The sequence below is a fragment of the Bos mutus genome, chromosome 14 (assembly GCF_027580195.1).
Source record: "Bos mutus isolate GX-2022 chromosome 14, NWIPB_WYAK_1.1, whole genome shotgun sequence".
Taxonomy (NCBI): domain Eukaryota; kingdom Metazoa; phylum Chordata; class Mammalia; order Artiodactyla; family Bovidae; genus Bos; species Bos mutus.
In genome coordinates, this window is record NC_091630.1 from 26,679,692 (window position 1) to 26,698,944 (window position 19,253).

General features: G+C 41.2%; 1 protein-coding gene across 1 annotated transcript in view; it reads left to right on the top strand.

Moving 5' to 3' along the window:
* Positions 1-414: 414 nt before the first annotated feature.
* TRHR (thyrotropin releasing hormone receptor) overlaps positions 415-19,253 on the top strand; it is a 53,585-nt gene continuing 34,746 nt past the window's right edge. The window contains exons 1-3 of the mRNA XM_070382827.1: positions 415-503; positions 7,610-7,828; positions 8,345-9,218. Of these exons, the coding sequence (XP_070238928.1) occupies positions 8,430-9,218 (789 nt within the window). The 5' untranslated portion in view covers positions 415-503; positions 7,610-7,828; positions 8,345-8,429. The remainder of the gene's footprint in view (positions 504-7,609; positions 7,829-8,344; positions 9,219-19,253) is intronic.

Below are 19,253 nucleotides of genomic sequence, written 5' to 3' on the forward strand. Positions count from 1 at the left end.
TAATTCATAAAACTCTACAGCTGAAGTGAATTATTTTACATAAATTGTATCTCAATAAAATTTATTTTTAAATGGTATATACTTAGCTGGGAAGCAGTATTATATGTCTATATCTGTTTGTCTGACATAATAAATAAGAGCAGAAGAGGGACTGAAAGTCAAATACAAAGTTGATAGACTTAGTTAGCAAAAAAAAAAAGGCATTTTATTGGTAAAGTCTTACACAACTATTTATGTAAGGATATAGACTTGGACTTGAAATTCCTAGCAGCCAGAGTAAGCCATATTCAGCTTACAAAATGGAATTTTATAAAAACTTAATTGCAATAACTTTTTTATATTATATGAACTTTTAAATTTATTTTTATTGAAGTATAGTTGATTTACAAGCTTAGAAGTTTTGATTAAAATTCTCACTCTTCAATCTTTTGTGCAGGCCATGATGCTTTGGGAAATTTTAGTAACTGATGTTAACTCTTCCTGAACATGTTTCACTCAACCAGGTAACAAATGGTAGACTGCAGAGGGTAAGAAGCTATGTGTATGTATGTGTTTCTACTTTTTAAAAAAGAATATTTTTAGGTTGACTTCTACTGTACTTCATTTTAAAATCTAAGATCTTATTTTCCCCACAAATGTGGACACTAGGGAATGGAAATATAAGAGGATATATGGTTGAGAAATAGAAAGGCAGTGCACCTGTGCCTAAGATACACATTGTTGTTGTGATGGTGGTTTGGTCACTCAGTCATGTCCAGTTCTTTTGTGACCCCATGGACTGTATCCCACCAGGCTCCTCTGTCCATGGAATTTCCCAGGCAAGAATACTGGAGCGGGTTGCTGTTTCCTTCTCCAGAGAATCTCCCTGACCCAGGGATCAAACATACATCTGCATTGCAGGTGGATTCTTCACCGCTGAGCCAACAAAGTTCAGCGGAAAAAAAAAAAAAAATACACTTTATTACTATGCAACTTACTTTTGCCTCTCAGATTCTGTGCCTTTTTCAATGAGCACAAACACAACTCATAATTCCATTTCATAAAGTACTTTTCTTTGTTGATCAAGAGTTAACAGTCTTCTCTAGCTAATATATAAATTTCAGCCAAAATAAATTTTGACATCTCTATCAAGTTTGCCAAGTGCCTTCTTCTACCCCAGGCTCTGTGATAAAGCTTATTCCTGAATAGAAGAAATTTTGAAGGATACTTAGCTTAGTATCTAGATGACTCAGCATCAAATCCTGAGTTGACCTTTTTTGCTACTTCCTGAACCCAGATCTTCTACCCCAATCCCAGTGACCAGGTCTTTACGTCTGGGTCTCAGCTTGATAGCCTGCACCTCACTCTGTTCTTCTAAACCAAGCAACCTGCACAGTTATACAGTTTCTCTCAGGAACCAGAGTCTATGCCAGTGTTCTGTTGCCAGCGTTTTCTGATGTCGTCACCCTTTCCACAGCTTGGCGGGTTACCTGTATCTAGTTTACTTCACCTCCCTGGCACTCCCGCAGCTTGGACCCCCATGTACCCCTACCCCCGCCTCTCCAGAGACCAGCGGTTTTTCGGTGTAGTTCAGTGGTTCTTAATCATCACTATACATACCAAAGTTTAGGCTTCACTTCCTGCCTAATTAAATAAGAATATCTGGGAAAGGGACCTGAGTATCTATACTTTTTAAAACTCTCCAGGTGATTCTGAAATTCAACCAGGGATGAATAGACAGAAGCAAGGGAGGGTACAAAGTTTCAGGGGACTCCAAAAAAACAATAATCAGGATATAGATTTAATGCAATGTTTTTTTAAAACTCAAAATGAATGCAAAATAATCCAGAGTAAACAAGAGATCAAAATTTAAGTAAAGAATCCATACTTGGAACCTGAGGTGAAAGGGACAATTCATAATAATAATGATGATTCTGTCTCTATTTAAAATGTTGATATTTTATTCATCATAGACTTTTTGTATAAACTTTAATTTTTAAAATATTACATTAAAATATTAATGGTATTAATTAGTGAGGTTGTTGGCAACCCCTTAAATTTTACCCTCCCTTCACCCTGGCCAGGGTCCTGCAAACCATGGACCTAGCTGGATGCTCGGTAGTATCTCTGACCCCAGGGCCACTTGACCACGGTGAACACAGATATTCTCTTTCCCAACAATCCCCCATCTGCTGAACCAAGCTCCAGATATGACGGTAGAGATGAGAGGGAATGATAGATACAGAGGAGCAGAACAAGTCAGTTGCTTTTGTCCAGAACCCCAGTCTCTTTCTCAAGCCCTCGTCCAATTTGAGGAAATATACCAAAACTCAAAATAATTAAGAGAGCTAAGCTGACATGTACATTTTTAAAACTCTCTCCAGGTGATTCAGATTCATCATTGTTCCCACCTCCCACACAAGAATCACTGACCTAGATTGTACTGCACAGCGTTACTCAAACTGTGGTACACAGACAAGCAGTGTCCCATTACTTGGAGTTTATAGTAAATGCATATGCTCAGGTTCCACCCTCAAGCTACTGAAACAGCAGCTTGGGGATGGTGTTACCCAGTTAACACACTGCCCTGGAGATCCAGATGCATGCTAACATTTAAGATGGCATAACTAATCATCTTTCTACTAATGGGTTCATGACAACCAAAAGACAGTCACCTACTACCTAGACAGCTGAGATCACTGTCAGAGGCCAGCATAGGATTTTCCTAAATTCCTCTTGTGTAGAATTCTTGTAGAATTCCCCTTGTGTAGAACGAAGCATGTGTGGAACCATTCAGCCACTGTGTCCCAAGGACAGAGACTTGGCCAAGCAGATGGTTTCCTGGGGTAGCCAGACACTGAGAGCAAGCTGTCTGGTTGGGAATGCCAAGGGTGGGAAGTAGAAGTGCTAAATCTTTCCTTAAACTCAAAGGTCAAGTCTGTGTCCAAGCAAAAAAAAAAAAAAAAAAGGCCCAGCTTGAAGTCCAAGGACATTCTTATAAAGGAGCCTGTAAGTGTGATGCTCATTTTTACTGATGCCAGCCAAGTGAGTGAGAAGGCCTGCCTGGCTAAAGCTCAGAGAAACAGGGCAAGACTGAAAGCTCAGAGGACACAGGGCAAACTGAAAGTGGATGATGAGAAGTGCGTGCACCAGTCTACATGCTGTAGCCACGACTTGCCCTTGTTTCAAAACAGATGCCACTGGACAGTTTTCAAAGGATGCATTTTTCTCTAGTCAGAATTACTCAAAAGACAGGAAAGTCAGAGCTGGTTAGAATTTAAGCTGCTGCTAAGTCACTTCAGTCGTGTCCGACTCTGTGCAACCCCATAGACGGCAGCCCACTAGGCTCCTCTGCCCTGGGATTCTCCAGGCAAGAATACTGGAGTGGGTTGCCATTTCATTCTCCAATGCATGAAAGTGAAAAGTGAAAGTGAAGTCGCTCAGTCATGTCCGACTCTTAGCGACCCCATGGACTGGAGCCCACCAGGCTCCTCCATCCATGGGATTTTCCAGGCAAGAGTACTGGAGTGGGGTGCCATTGCCTTCTCCAGAATTTAAGCTAGTATAGGGAAAATGTCAACCCAGCTGTGTAGTCTAGCTGTACACTATTTTGTGCTATTCTTTACACATGGGAATATTTATTAGATATTATCTAACTGAGGTTTACAAATAATAAACCTCTGTTATAAAATCACAGATACTTTGAAAATACAATTTTGCAAAGGACATGAATTAGACTGAAAACAGACAGGACTATAATGGACGGCAAGTCTGGGATGGGGAAGGCAGAAGTCTGGCCTCTGCAGAGGTGAAAGAGCTAGTTATGAGGGAGGGAAGGATGAGCTGACGATGATCCAAGTCAGAGGTGGGAGCCTCCTTAGTACAAAAGCTGCCTGTTGGTCATCAGTGGTTGTCTCATACCAGCTCATACACCTCACGGCCAAAGCAGAATTATAGAGTTACTTTCCCACACCCCCCACCCACACACACACAATCCTTGCCATCTTACACAGCTGGGCCTTATATATTCTATCTCCTCCAGTCAGAATAGCTTCACTCAGCCCACCTTTCAAAAAGAAGCTGTGCTTCTCTTTCAGACTGTGCTCAGGTGTTACTTGGCCTCAGAAGTCCGCTCTGGCCCCTCAGCCCGTTGCCCCCACCACCTATGAATGCTTTCCCTTCACAACCTAAACCCGCTCGACAGATCTGTGCATATCTGTAACCGTTGGTGAGTCGGTTTCTCCCAGTAGACCACAACATGCTGCTGCTGCTAAGTCACTTCAGTCGTGTCCGACTCTGTGTGACACACAGACCACAACATATCTGAAGGTAAAACAAAATGTTATGTACTAGGTTCCTGGTGCGTCAGTCAATCAGTCAGTTCAGTCACTCAGTCGTGTCCGACTCTGCGACCCCATGGACTACAGCATGCCAGGCCTCCCTGTCCATCACCAACTCCCAGAGTTTACTCAAACTCATGTCCACTGAGTCAGTGATGCCATCCAACCATCTCATCCTCTGTCGTCCCCTTCTCCTGGTGGTAGTAAGTGCTTAACAATTAAGCTCTAAAAAATGAATAGAGACAAAATGGAGACTCAGAATGGCGTCCTTGCATAGAAATGCTGAAGGATGTGATCAGATTTACCGGGAGATGGAGTTGCCAAGGCAGACAGCTTGTAGATGGATATCCCTTTGTCTTTACTACCCACATGTAAGAATTGAAGTGAAGTTTCACACTTTTAAGGAGGCCTGAAAGCTGACTAAAATCTTGGGGACAGGGAGACGGGAAGAAGTGTTTTATAAAGTGTGACTTTTCAAGAGGTCTTTCAGATTGGAGGTGGTGGCATTTTTTTATTCCAAAATGGAGAGGATTCCACCAGGAACAAGGTAGTCAGAGTAATCTCTGTCCCCGAGGGCAGGGAGGGAAGTAAAGATGGCACCCTTTTTCCAGTCTGCTAAATCAGCTGGTCAAACAAACTAGAATGTGGACAGAAATCCTATCCTGGGTAAAGGAAGACAAAGAGGCCAGGTATGTGTGATACTGAGTGAAGCTGGCATGTGACAGAAAAGAGGGAGGAAATTAGGAAAGGACACATCCTATACCTCACAAACTGCTACCCACAACAATACTCAATGGTTATTATTTCTAGCAGGAATATGGACTCTTGGTTGCCAGATCTTTCCATGTTTATGAGACGTAGAAATCTAGATTTAGTATGCAATATCTCCATTTCTTTATAGTCCAACTCTCACATCCATACAGAAGAATTGATGCTTTTGAACTGTGGTGTTGGAGAACACTCTTGAGAGTCCCTTGGACTGTATGGAGATCCAGCCAGTCCATCCTAAAGGAGATCAGTTGTGGGTGTTCACTGGAAGGACTGATGCTGAAGTTGAAACTTCAATACTTTGGCCATCTGATGTGAAGAGCTGACTCATTTGAAAAGACCCTGATGCTGGGAGGGATTGGGGGCAGGAGGAGAAGGGGACGACAGAGAATGAGATGGCTGGATGGCATCACTGACTCAATGGACATGGGTTTGGGTGGACTCCGGGAGTTGGTGATGGACAGGGAGGCCTGGCGTGCTGCGGTTCATGGGGTCCCAAAGAGTCAGACACGACTGAGCGGCTGAACTGAACTGATTTCCATTTCAATATTGAGAAATTGTCTAAATAGTCTACCTTTGAGCCTACATTGTACAGGCCAAACCATACCTTTCTGAAACCTGAATCTGGGTCATACGTCACTAATTTGTAACTCTGGATGATTTGGAAGGAGAAGTTAGATACTCAAGGAGCCCTCAATGGTTCCGAGGGTGGAATTCATGCAGCGTCATCCAAGCTTCACCTTCATCCCATTGTTACCTAGCCCTGAACATGGTTCTGATACCTCCATGGTCCTGTCTACTCCAAATCTGTCCTTCCATTGACATCTTCTAGAAAAAAGAATATCTACACTTCCCAAAATGGAGAATCAACCTGTTCACCATATGGGGAATTAAGTTAAGGGCTGCTTTTCGTTGTCAGTATGAAATAAAAGTGGACAGACATTAACATTTGGTGCATTCACTTGGTTCTGAGAGAAGGAAGACATATTTTCTGAGATTCCATTAAAAAGTATAAAGATTAGCCCATGGGCTACTTTCAGTTCAGTTCAGTTCAGTTCAGCTGCTCAGTCATGTCCAAGTCTTTGTGACCCCATGGACTGCAGCACAACAGGCCTCCTTGTCCATCGCCAACTCCTGGAGTTTGCTCAAACTCAGTCCCATTGAGTCGATGATGCCATCCAACCATCTCATGCTCTGTCATCCCCTTCTCCTCCTGCCCTCAATCTTTCCCAGCATCAGGGTCTTTTCAAATGAATCAGTTCTTTGCATCAGGTGGCCAAAGTATTGGAGTTTCAGTTTCAAAATCAGTCCTTCCAATGAATATTCAGGGCTCATTTCCTTTAGGATGGACTGTTTGGAGCTCTTTGCACTCCAAGGGACTCTCAAGAGTCTTCTCCAACACCACAGTTCAAAAGCATCAATTCTTTGGTGCTCAGCTTTCTTTATGGTCCAACTCTCACATCCATACATGACTATTGGAAAAACCATAGCTTTGACTAGACAGACTTATGTTGGAAAAGTAATGTCTCTACTTTTTAATAAGCTGTCTATGTTGGTCATAACTTTTCTTCCAAGGAGCAAGCGTCTATTTAATTTCATGGCTGCAGTCACCATCTGCAGTGATTTTGGAGCCCAAAAAATAGTCTGTCACTGTTTCCACTGTTTCCTGGGCTACTTTAGAGAAATAAAAATCAAGCCGAAGTACACTTTTCTAAAAAAGATGGCTTATATAGTCTGTTTCAGAGGTGTGTTATCAGAGTGGCCTCAGTTCAGATTTCCACTGGGTATGTTTTCTACCTAGAAATAAATTGACACAGAACCTTGCTGAGTGGTACATGTGGCTGTAGTCCAGAGGGTGGGTGAAGAGGGGAGAGGTATCCAGAGCAGTTAGAAAGATTCTAGTAAGTGATGCTAAAACAGAGTTGAAAAACAAAGTTCACAGATCATATGTAGGTTTAAATCAATGTTCTTATCTCAAATGGGTTAAAAAAAAATAATCTGTATAAGCCTCAGAAGATTGCAGCTGAAATGGTTTAAAATCAGTCTTAACTCATTCTCCATTCATATACCATGAGAGAAGGGAGCCGACCTCACTGGTTCACCAGAGAAATAGTCCTCAGGTTTCTATCATAGAGAAAAAAGTGTGCTCTCTGCCCAGACAGATATTTCAGTCTTTCAGGGCTGTGTCTGGACTGAGATGGCTTCGCTCTCCCTAAGTCCTATCCCACAGGGGAGTGGGACTTTACCCAGGACTTTACGCAGGTGCCTGAGTTTCCCTAGAACTTAGACTATAAACAACTATAAGACCAGCTGCTTCAAACCCCCTGGCTGGCACCATCAGCCTTCCAGATTACAACTATATCGTTAGCACATTTATAAGAAAATCCTCAGAGGGGAAATCATGAATCAGTGAGGACTGACTGGCGTGTGTGAATGTGAGTGTGGGGCGGGTGTGTTAGAGGGGAGGGGGGAGACGGAGAGCTGAGCGTGTTCTCATTAGGGGACGATCTATGATTTGCCAGGCTCTCTGCTGCTGCTCCTGCTGCTGCTTCTGCTGCGGCTGTATGGTCTGTCATCAGTTGGAAAAGGCTGTGAGGGTTTAGAGGAACCGCAGTTCTGAAGACGGAGCCCTGCTAAGTGGTCTCCCTGCCAAAGTGGAGGAGGCTTTCTGCAAGGTTGGAAACTCAGGCTTATTACCGCTCCATCTACCTGGAAGAAGGGGCAGCGCTACAGAGCAAAAGGTAAGAGGAGAAATTATTCTCTGTTGGGTCTGCAGGGCAGGGGGCCTGGGGAGGCTTGTTATTTTGTAGCAGAGGGATCTCACCCTTTGAGAGCCAAGGAGGCAGATGCTAATTTTCTGTCAAGCTTTTGGCTCCCCGCCACCCCCAGCCTCCCACCCAGTATCTTTTTCTTATTTTACTTTCCCCAAGCATCTGAAAGATTTCTTTGTATTTATTTTTCAGGTAGCTGATATTGTTTCTTTTTTTCCCCCTATTGAGGATGCTTTCAAAACAGGGAGCATTTTCTGTGTTTCTTTTCTTGAGCATTTTTGTCCATTAAGAAAAAAACAGTCCCTCTTATTGTAAGGTGGTCAAAACTGTTACTCCATCCTATACTAGATTGCAATAAAAGGAGTTTTCAGGAGTACAAATGAGCCCTATTACTGGAGAAAAATGGGAGGTGATATGAGAGAACATGAGAATTACCTGTAAGTGATTGTGACCCTGTGAATGAATATGGACTATAACTCTTCACAGGGGGAGAGAACCAGTGTGGTAAAGGCAGGGCGCCGGAAGGAAGATGTGTTGAGAAGTGTTCCAGAGAAACCTCAAGCCACTAAAGATGGAAAACGAGACAGGAAGTGAACTGAACCAAACACAGCTTCAGCCTCGAGCTGTGGTGGCCCTCGAATACCAAGTGGTCACCATCTTACTTGTGCTCATTATTTGTGGTCTGGGCATTGTGGGCAACATCATGGTAGTTCTGGTGGTCATGAGGACCAAGCACATGAGGACCCCCACAAACTGCTACCTGGTGAGTCTAGCAGTAGCTGATCTCATGGTCCTGGTGGCCGCAGGCCTCCCCAACATAACGGACAGCATCTACGGTTCCTGGGTCTACGGCTACGTTGGATGTCTCTGCATTACTTACCTCCAGTACTTGGGCATTAATGCATCCTCTTGCTCAATCACAGCCTTTACCATTGAGCGGTACATAGCGATCTGTCACCCCATCAAAGCCCAGTTTCTCTGCACATTTTCCAGAGCCAAAAAGATAATCATCTTTGTCTGGGCTTTCACATCCATTTACTGTATGCTCTGGTTCTTCCTGCTGGATCTCAATATTAGCACCTATAAAGATGCTATCGTAGTGTCCTGTGGCTACAAGATCTCCAGGAATTACTACTCACCTATTTACCTAATGGACTTTGGTGTCTTTTATGTTGTGCCAATGATCCTAGCCACTGTCCTCTACGGATTCATAGCTAGGATCCTCTTCTTAAATCCCATTCCTTCAGATCCTAAAGAAAACTCTAACATGTGGAAAAATGACTCGACTCATCAGAATAAGAATTTGAATTCAAAGACCTCTAATAGATATTTCAACAGCACAGTATCTTCAAGGAAGCAGGTAAGCAAATCTGAGCGTCCAAGTTCACAGAGAAAATGTGGGAGAGAGTTCCTTGTGAGATAGGATCAACTTTGCCCTACTTAGCTGGTGGCAAAACTAAAACACAATCATACAAGCGTTTCACTGGTGTAAGCCTCTGCTTTACATATTAAATCCATCTCTAAAACAACTGAGAATCTAAAAATAGATGGGGAAATGTTGACAGCACACCAGCAGGTACCAGTTTGTGTGCAATTAAAATATAAGGAAATAGAAACCGAAACCCTAGAATTCTACCTTTAAAATGGTGTGCCCCTCTGAGAAATGTTATCAATATATTTAGGCCATTTCTGGTTTCTATAGGTAGCAGCTGGATATTTTGAAGAACTCTATCGTCTGACAAATATCTGACAAGATAGTTTGAGAAAAGATGAGTCAAAACAATACTGAAACTGAGAAGGGTTCCTGGACTTTTTTTTTTTTTTCTTCAGTCTTAGTGGAGAAAGATTCTATCACTTTCTCCTTCAGCTCCCTACAAAATATCCTGGCATGTACAGGCTCACAGTGCACTCTGCTCAGGAAGTGTTCTGATAAAAGGGCTTAACACCAAGCTTAATTTGTGACAAAGAATGACTGCATTCTTCACACGTCTTTTTCCTATTAAGCATAGCTATGTTTCAGATCACCTGAATGCTCAGGCAGTTACTGTTGAACAGTGGTTTCATATGAGTGAAGTGTAACTGTGTTTCAGTAGGTGTAGTTTGTAAGACAGTGCAGGAATACTTTATATCATGTGCACACTTACCTATAGTTACACACCTAAGTCATCTAGGAACTTGGCTTTCAGATCCTTTTCTTTGTTAAACAGAAAAAAAGAACAGGTGATCAGCAAGACTTGCTCATTCAAACAGGTTGAATTCTCTTTCTTTTTTTTTGATCCTGTAGGCATTTAGTTCTTCCTATGTACATAAACAGAAACTGAGTGTACTTTTTAAAGTATGCAGGTGAATCATTCATACTATCACTTCCTAATCTCTGGATTGGCTGAAATATGAAGAATTGTATTGAATGTTGGGCACATAGTGAAGTAAGTTACTAATAAATAGTGGTGTTTTAGGCATGCATGAAATGAATAATGAACTATCACTAAAAAGAAATATATACAACATTTTAAATTATATCACGACATTTGATTTATATAACATGTATTATTAAAGGTGCCTAGATGATAAAAGGGAAGACTTGAGAAACTATTGCCAGCTCTTAGATTTCTGTTGCTTTGGATCTAGCAGTGCTACCTAATACAAGGCATATTTGGCCATCTATTACCCAAAATTTGATTAAGGGAAACTCAGAGAGGTCTGTTGGCCATCTGCCAAGGCAAACATTAACAAATACAATAAGACAGTAAAGAATATGTACATCTCAATTAGAGACTAAACATGGGTTAATGTCTGTAGCAAAGAAGGTCAGGAAGTAAATTCATTCATTAGACTCATTTATATTCTTGTTATAAATTCTAAAAAATTGTTTGTCTGGTTTAATCTCTTCCCTTTCAATTACAGTCATTAGTACCTATCAGCATTAATAATGTGCTTTAAATTGCTAATTGTGTTACATGTTCACACTCATATTTCAAAGCTGTTAACAGATAGGCTGTCCTCAAAGAGGCCGAGTAGTAAAACAAAAAGCCAAAGGCTCCAAAAAACCCTGGGCTTTAAAATTCTAGGGTTCTAATAATCTTGGATGTATGACCTTGGGTAAGCAGAACTCTCTGAGCCTCAGTTTCCTCATCTTTAAGCATGAGGATAAATAGCAACCAGAATTGGTGTAAGGTTCAATGAAATACCTGATGAAGGACACCTAAAGTTGGTTCATCTGAGTGTTTAATTAGCCTCATTCTGAGTCTGTTAATATGTTGGCAACTCTAAGGGAAATAGATTTATTCTTTAAACTATAATGCACCATTTAAACAAAGATCATTGGTTGAACAGGTGTGTATAGGATTTGGCAACTTCTTGAACTTTTAATAATTAGGGCATTTGGAATTGTGTTCAGAGGATTTAGGGTTGTCATGAGGATATGGCTGGAAAGAGAATGGTATGGATTTGGAGAGGGGACCAGGATAGGGTACTATGGGGGAATTTTTAGAGTATGCAGTGATTTGGTTCCCTGGTGGCTCAAATGGTAAAGAATCTGCCTACTATGTGGGAGTCCTGAGTTCAATCCCTGGGTTGGGAAGATCCCCTGGAGGAGGGCATGGCAACCTACTCCAGTTCTTGCCTGGAGAATCCCCACGGACAGAGGAGCCTGGCAGTTTACAGTCCATAGGGCTGCAAAGAGTCAGACATGACTGAGTGACTAAGCACACACAGCAGTGACTTGGTTGATTAAAATGAAGTCTTTGAAGGAACAGCAGAAAGTAAGATTGGATTGCTAGTGTATATGTATATCTGTGAGAGAGAGAGAGAAAGAGAGAGAGAAGAATGAGAGAAAGGGTTGTGGAGGATCCCAAATATCAGGCAAAGGAAGAAGTTTGAACTTAGTGCAGGAGCAACCAAGAGTGTGAGTGGTGAGCAGGAAGCAGCAGTGAGGAAAGTGGTGTTTGGGGACAATAAATCTGACAGCTGTGGATGAGGCAGGCTTGGAGGCTGAGACTCTGCCTCCACTTTTGAAGAAGGACCACTTTTCAAGCTGTTGGTAGTAATTTAGGCATGAAGTATTGTAGCAAGATTCTCTATCAGGAGAATTTAAAGTAAGGTGTGAACCAGAGAGGAGTTGCAAAGAAAGAGGAGGTGAGATGTGAACATGTCAGATACAAAAGATGAAGAGGGGACAGTTTGACGGTTCTGAGTCTGGAAGAACAGAGGTGTCTCCCGATGAATGGAATGAGAGCCATGAAGGGCAGTCAGTTTTGTCCAAAATCAGTGACCCTTTGGTCTGGCTTTTTCCTCTTCTGAAATGGTTCTTTTCTTAAATCTTGAAAAGATTCTAACCTCTACCTCCTCTAGCCCCAGGATTTGATTCTACTATTTTTTCTGCACATTTTTTCTTTGGGGCAAGTTTAATTTACATTTTAATAAATATTCTGTCTGGACCAGGTCTTTCTAACAAGTAATTAAAGTCAAATGTGCAGAGCTTAGAACTACATGTTAGAGGAAATATAAAGAATATTTATATGTGAGGGACACGTGTGAGGTTTGTGTTTGCTGATTTGTTTACTTTTAACTTATATTTCTGATGCAGAAAACTCAGGCCAGAATCTTCTTTCTTTCTGTTATTCAGATTCAACTAAATATTTGGTCAAGTCGATAAAACAAATTACTCTAAATAATAGCTTGGAGTTGTGTAGACAAAAGAATTATCTGATAGACTACATCTTTTGCTTTACAATTGGTTGTTTTGATGCTGGAGCCCTAGTTTAAATGATCACATTGTCACATTCCAGCTCCATCTACACAATACCAAAAGATCTCTCTCTGTTCAGTCAATTCAAGTGTTCAGCATTGTATAGATAAAATGTCTTTATCATTGGCTGAGGAATTGATTGGATCTTTTGGCATTTTGGAGACACAGGAGTATCTTGCTGAAGGACAACACTGTGAATAAACACATTGAATTCAAATATTTGCTTTCCATAGGACACAGGGATATGCAGACTATTTTATAGATCAGGCTACCAGTTTCATTTTCAGTTGAGTCACTCGAATGTACTTTTTTTTTAAACAGTATAGCTAGTGGGGAACTGTGTAACCTAGTCTGAATAGAAACTCCAAGAGTTGTGCAAATTTTTCATTATGGGTTTTGTTTGACTGGACAAGTTTTTAAAAGGTCAAACGGTCTTTGTTTCTATAAATTTCTTAAAAGCCTTCTACCTTCCCAAGAGGAACGTTGGTAACCCAAGAGACAAAAGCAGTCTTCCTTTTAAAGAAATACATGCCCTTTATTTGTTGCTGTTGTTGCTATTATTTCTGTGGATGATAGAAAAGCAATCATATATTATGGAAAACATAGAACACAAGGCATAAGAAAAAAAGCATCCTGTATCCTACCTCTCAAAACCATAATATATTAGCATTTAGTAATATTTTTCTCATTTTTGCTTGATTTTATTTTATATCATTATAGTCAATATATGCTATGCTATGCTAAGTCACTTCAGTCGTGTCCAACTCTGTGCGACCCCAGAGACGGCAGCCCACCTGAGATTCTCCAGGCAAGAACACTGGAGTGGGTTGCCATTTCCTTCTCCAATGCATGAAAGTGAAAAGTGAAAGTGAAGTCGCTCAGTCGTGTCCAACTCTTAGCGACCCCATGGACTGCAGCCTACCAGGTTCCTCCATCCATGGGATTTTCCAGGCAAGAGTACTGGAGTGGGGTGCCATTGCCTTCTCCAATAGTCAATATATAGATATATATATATATTGATGACATATGATATATAGATAGATAGATAGATATACTGCTGATTCCCTGATAGCTCAGTTGGTAAAGAATCTGCCTGCAATACAGGAGACCCAGGTTCAATTCCTAGGCAGGGAAGACCCCCTGGAGAAGGGATAGGCTACCCACTCCAGTATTCTTGGGCTTCCCTTGTGGCTCAGCTGGAAAAGAATCCTCCTGCAATGTGGGAGACTCGGGTTCAATCCCTGGATCGGGAAGAGCCCCTGGAGAAGAAAATGGCAACACACGCCAGTATTCTTGCCTGGAAAATCCCATGGATAGAGGAACCTGGCAGGCTACAGTCCATGGGGTAGGGAAAAGTTGGACACGACTGAGCAACTTCACTTCGCTTCACTTCATAGATATATAACCTTACATGCTGCTTTTACACAAAATGTTGAAATTAATATTCCCAAGAATAGCACAGAGTAAAAGAAAATGGATAAGATTGTGAGTCAGTTTTTCTCAGCCTCCGTTTTCTCATTAATAAAATGAAACCAACAATTCCTCATGGAGTGACTTGAATCAAATGAGAGGCATCAGACAAAATCCATGGCTCGTCTCTGCTCACCTGTACCATCAGCTACCCTTCCCACGTCCCTGTCCTTCCCAGTGACCTCCACGCCCTCTGCAGTCTCCCGACTCCGACTCTGACGGAGCAATCTGAGTAGGCTGTGCTCATGGAAAATGATGAACTTGGGTAGACAAGGGGCTTAAATGTGTCTCTTCTCCCCTGCCTCCCTCCAACTCTTACCTTTTTAAAGAAGAAACCCTGAACAAGAAAAACAGAACACAAAGGAAAAGAGGCATAATAGTGGCCATAGGGCTGACATTTGCAAACATGAAATCCCTCAAGTTGTGTGGGTGGGCTAAACAATGATTAACCTCAAAAGGCAAATTAATGATCCCAAACTCTTCAGCATTAGGCCTAAATCAGAGGTTTCTCAAGTTTACTGGGAGTGTTTTTGTACTATTCTCACAGGTCCATCTTTCATTTGTAATTGTCTTATTTGCTCTATTTGTCTGGGCCCAACTATATTCTTAATAATATAAAGATCTCTAAGATGGGCAAGGGGGGAGTGCAATTTTTGCATTTAGCACACAGATATCTAAGTGTGCCATCTTATTTTTTTATTATTAAAGAAAAGTGTTCCATTTTCTAATTCACATCCTATATAAGGAAAAACTCCTTCTGCCATAAATTGATTCATTGAAAGTGCAGTTTCATGTTTTGTGCCCTTTGGTTAGATGAACACACATTGTTTATTCCCAATTTTATACTTGCAGCTTTGAGTTATAATTTCACTGGTAGAGAAAAATAAATTTTTCTATATGCCTACAAAAAAGAAAAACCTGCACTCCTACAGAATTCTCAATTTGACCACATACCAAAAAGCCCCTTAAAATCAGCTAACCTTGAAAATAAAAAATTATATTTCTTTATGCATTCTCTTGTGAATTCTTCAAATTGCAAACAGTCCAAGTTCCAGACAGATGAAGGCTGGGCCGTACCCATGTTCTTAGTCTCCTTTACTTTTGTTACGAGTTAGGGGAAGGTGAAAGGTGTAAAGTTAAAGCTAGGCCAACATTAAGCAGAATTTTATGGTAGATCATTTTCTATTCAAAGAAAAGTGAAAACAGTGAAAGTGTTAGTCACTCAGTCATGTCTGACTCTGAAACCCTATTGTAGACCACCAGGCTCCTCTGTCCATGGAATTCTCCAGGCAAGAATACTGGAGTGAGTTGCCGTTCCCTTCTCCAGGGGATCTTTCCCTCCTAGGGATTGAACCTGGGTCTTCTGCATATCAGGCAGATTCTTTACCATCTGAGCCACCAGGGAAGTCCAGTATTGGGGAAGATTCAATATCCTCCCCAGTTTAATGAAACATTCATTCATAACCCCAGAAGCACCTAACACTCCTAGATATAGAGGCCATCAGGACATTTAAAAGCAAACTCTTCACCTTCTAGGGGCTCACTATTGGCCGTGTGCACAAATAATTCTGAGTAGACTATTATGCTTTAGAATAGAGGACACAGCATCCTGGAGGAGAAAAGCTGGGAAAGAGTGGAGGAAGGCTCAGTGGGGTACGTGGCATTGATCTGGGCCTGTGAAGATGGGTGGAATGTCTCAAAGCAGCAATAAGGAGAACAGAGAGAAAAGGAAGAAAGTTCAACTGAGAGAGTAGTAAATAGGGGAAGACTGGGCACGTCCAGGGAGAGAATAGTCTAGTAGCATGAAGTGGGACAATGGAAGGGCATTCTCTATGGAGGGAAGCCTGAACCAGACTGTGGTTGCTCTTTCCCAGCCCTGACCTTTGTCACTCCACCTACTTACATCCACACCCAAGGTTACAACTCCTGCCTATGAGAGCCCAGGACACAGCTCTTGCAAAGACATCTGACCCATACACCTACCTGGTTTTTGGACATCATGTAAGTACATCAAATCCAATATGACTACATCTAAATCCATTTATTTCCTTCATAAATCCATATCACTTTTCTTCTTTCCTATTTTAGATTCCCAGACCACAAATCTAGGAGGCCTTATAGCACTTTTCTGTCCTATCTACCCACCCCAAGTGATAACCAGATGCTAGTGATTCTAGCTCCTAAACTCTCATGTTTGACCTACTCCCTCACACGGCCATTGCCCTAGTCACCATTTCTTATCTGCTCCATTTCAGGACATACCTCACCAAGCCTCTCCCATTCCACCATCTCCTAGGTCATCCTGCACACTGCTCACCAGGAGGTTTCTCTAATACACAAGTATGTTATTGAAATGCTTTTTGTAGTTCCCTGAAGCCTAGAGTTTAAACCTCTTAGCATAACAAATGTGATCCTGACTCCTTTATATGTTTTAACTTTATCGCTTATGGCTCTCCTAATGTATACTTTATACCCCAGCAGTACTGAATTATTTGTAGTTCTCTGAACTTGCTACTTTCTCTCAGCTGCAAAACATTTCATCTGGCAAGCTCCCAATTATCTTCCAAGTCTCAGATCAAATGGTGCCCCCCCATGCACCCCATCAAGCCTTCCCTGCATTTCTCAAGCAGATCTATATAACTGAATGCCTAGCTATAATAATTATGTTAGGTATTCTACCTGTTTCCACAGTAATTTGTATTTACTTCTGGTTTAGTAATTCTTATGTATCATAATTGTTACCTGTTGGTCTTCCCATTGCCACTAACGTCTGTAAGGGTAGGGCCCTTATTCCCAGTGCCCTCAGCACTGAACTTGGTATGCAGCAGCTCCCCAAAGAATATATGGCAGGTCATGTGTTGCAGCCAGGGAATACAAGCTTTGCAAGAGTGGGTGGCTAGCATTTCTTCACAAATCTACATTCAGTGACTTTATACTGGTTGCTTAAAATTGGTCATGATTGGAGTACTAATTTGTAGAAATCAGAAAATATGACATTTCAGGGCCCCTCCCTTTTTTGTGGAGAGCCAGTTGTTAAATGTTGATCAATACACTTCTGTGTATGTGTGTGCATGTGTATCATACACAATAAATGAATTGTAAAAGAGCACATGATGTACTCTGCATATAAGTAAAATAAGCAGGGTGACAATATACAGCCTTGACGTACTCCTTTTCCTATTTGGAACCAGTCTGTTGTTCTATGTCCAGTTCTAACTGTTGCTTCTTGACCTGCATATAGGTTTCTCAAGAGGCAGGTCAGGTGGTCTGGTATTCCCATCTCGTTCAGAATTTCCCACAGTTTATTGTGATCCACACAGTCAAAGGCTTTGGCATAGTCAATAAAGCAGAAATAGATGTTTTTCTGGAGCTCTCTTGCTTTTCCCATGATCCAGTGAATGTTGGCAATTTGATCTCTGGTTCTTCTGCCTTTTCTAAAACCAGCTTGAACATCTGGAAGTTCATGATTCACATATTGCTGAAGCCTGGCTTGGAGAATTTTGAGCATTATTTTACTAGCGTGTTAGATGAGTGCAATTGTGCGGTAGTTTGAGCATTCTTTGGCATTGCCTTTCTTTGGGATTGGAATGAAAACCGACCTTTTCCCGTCCTGTGGCCACTGCTGAGTTTTCCAAATTTGCTGGCATATTGAGTGCAGCACTTTCACAGCATCATCTTTCAGGATTTGAAATAGCTCAACTGGAATTCCATCACCTCCACTAGCTTTGTTCATAGTGATGCTTTCTAAGGCCCACTTGACTTCACATTCCAGGATGTCTGGCTCTAGGTGAGTGATCACACCATTGTGATTTTCTTGGTCGTGAAGATCTTTTTTGTACAGTTCTTCTGTGTATTCTTGCCACCTCTTCTTAATATCTTTTGCTTCTGTTAGGTCCATACCATTTTTGTCCTTTATCGGGCCCGTCTTTGCGTGAAATGTTCCCTTGGTATCTCTAATTTTCTTGAAGAGATCTCTAGTCTTTCCCATTCTGTTGTTTTCGGACACGACTGAGCGACTGAACTGAACTGAACTGAAAAGAGTACATACATGCATAGCTGAGACTAAGTCAAGTCCAGCACTCTATTTTGCTCCCTGAAAAAGTATTGTTTGCCATTCCATATCCTTCTCTGGTTTTAATTAAAATTTATTTTCTTTTATTGACTGTCTTTTGAATTATAAAATAGCAAAACTAGCAACCAGCTAGAATAATAGTGAGTTTGTTGGTAGATAAGAATTTGAGGATTCCCCACTTTCAGACAGAACAGGCTGACTTAGAAACATGGCATACTCAAATCATAATTTACTTTTTATACAAAGTCCTGTTGGCTTTCCAACAAGCCTTTCAAATATCCTTCCCAATAAGTGAACTACACTGGACAGAATATGCAGAGATGCAGAGGGATGGCAACTTAGGGAAGGAAACAATGTGAGCAAAAGTACTAAGATGAGAATAAATCTGAGTGCTCCTCTGTGACTAATTTTCCAAAAACAATTTGCACACATCATCTTATTTCAAAGAGAAATAACCCCAATTTCCCCTGACTGGCTTTCAAAGCCCTCTAAAATCTGACCTTTTCATCTTTTTTCTTGCTTTGTTCAGCCATTATTTCTTTAATTCAATGAACAATTACTGAGCACCAATCTCATGCCAGGCATTACTCTGGAGAACAAATAATAGTCGCTGTCTTGTGGAACTTTCTGTATCACAATTCAAAAGCAGTTTGAGTGGTATTTTTGATTTTTCAGATATATAACCAGGACTGGATCATATAATAACTCTATTTTTAGTTTTCTTGAGAAACCTCCATACTGTTTTCCACTGTGGCCGTGCCAACATGCATTCCCACCAACAGTGCACGAGGGTTTCCTTTTCTTTCCATCCTTGCCAACATTTGTTATTTGTGGTGTTTTTGATGATAGCCATTCTGACAGGTGTGAAAAAATAAAAACACTAATTTGAAAAGATGCATGTACCCTAATGTTCATAGAATAATTATTTACAATTGCTAATATATGGAAGCAACCTAAGCGTCTACCAACAGTTGAAGAGATAAAGAGGATATGGTACATCTATACAATGGACTACTGCTCGGCCATGAAAAAGAATGAAATTTTGCAGTTTGCAACAACGTGGATAGACTTGGAGAGTATTATGCTAAGTAAAATAAGTCAGAGAA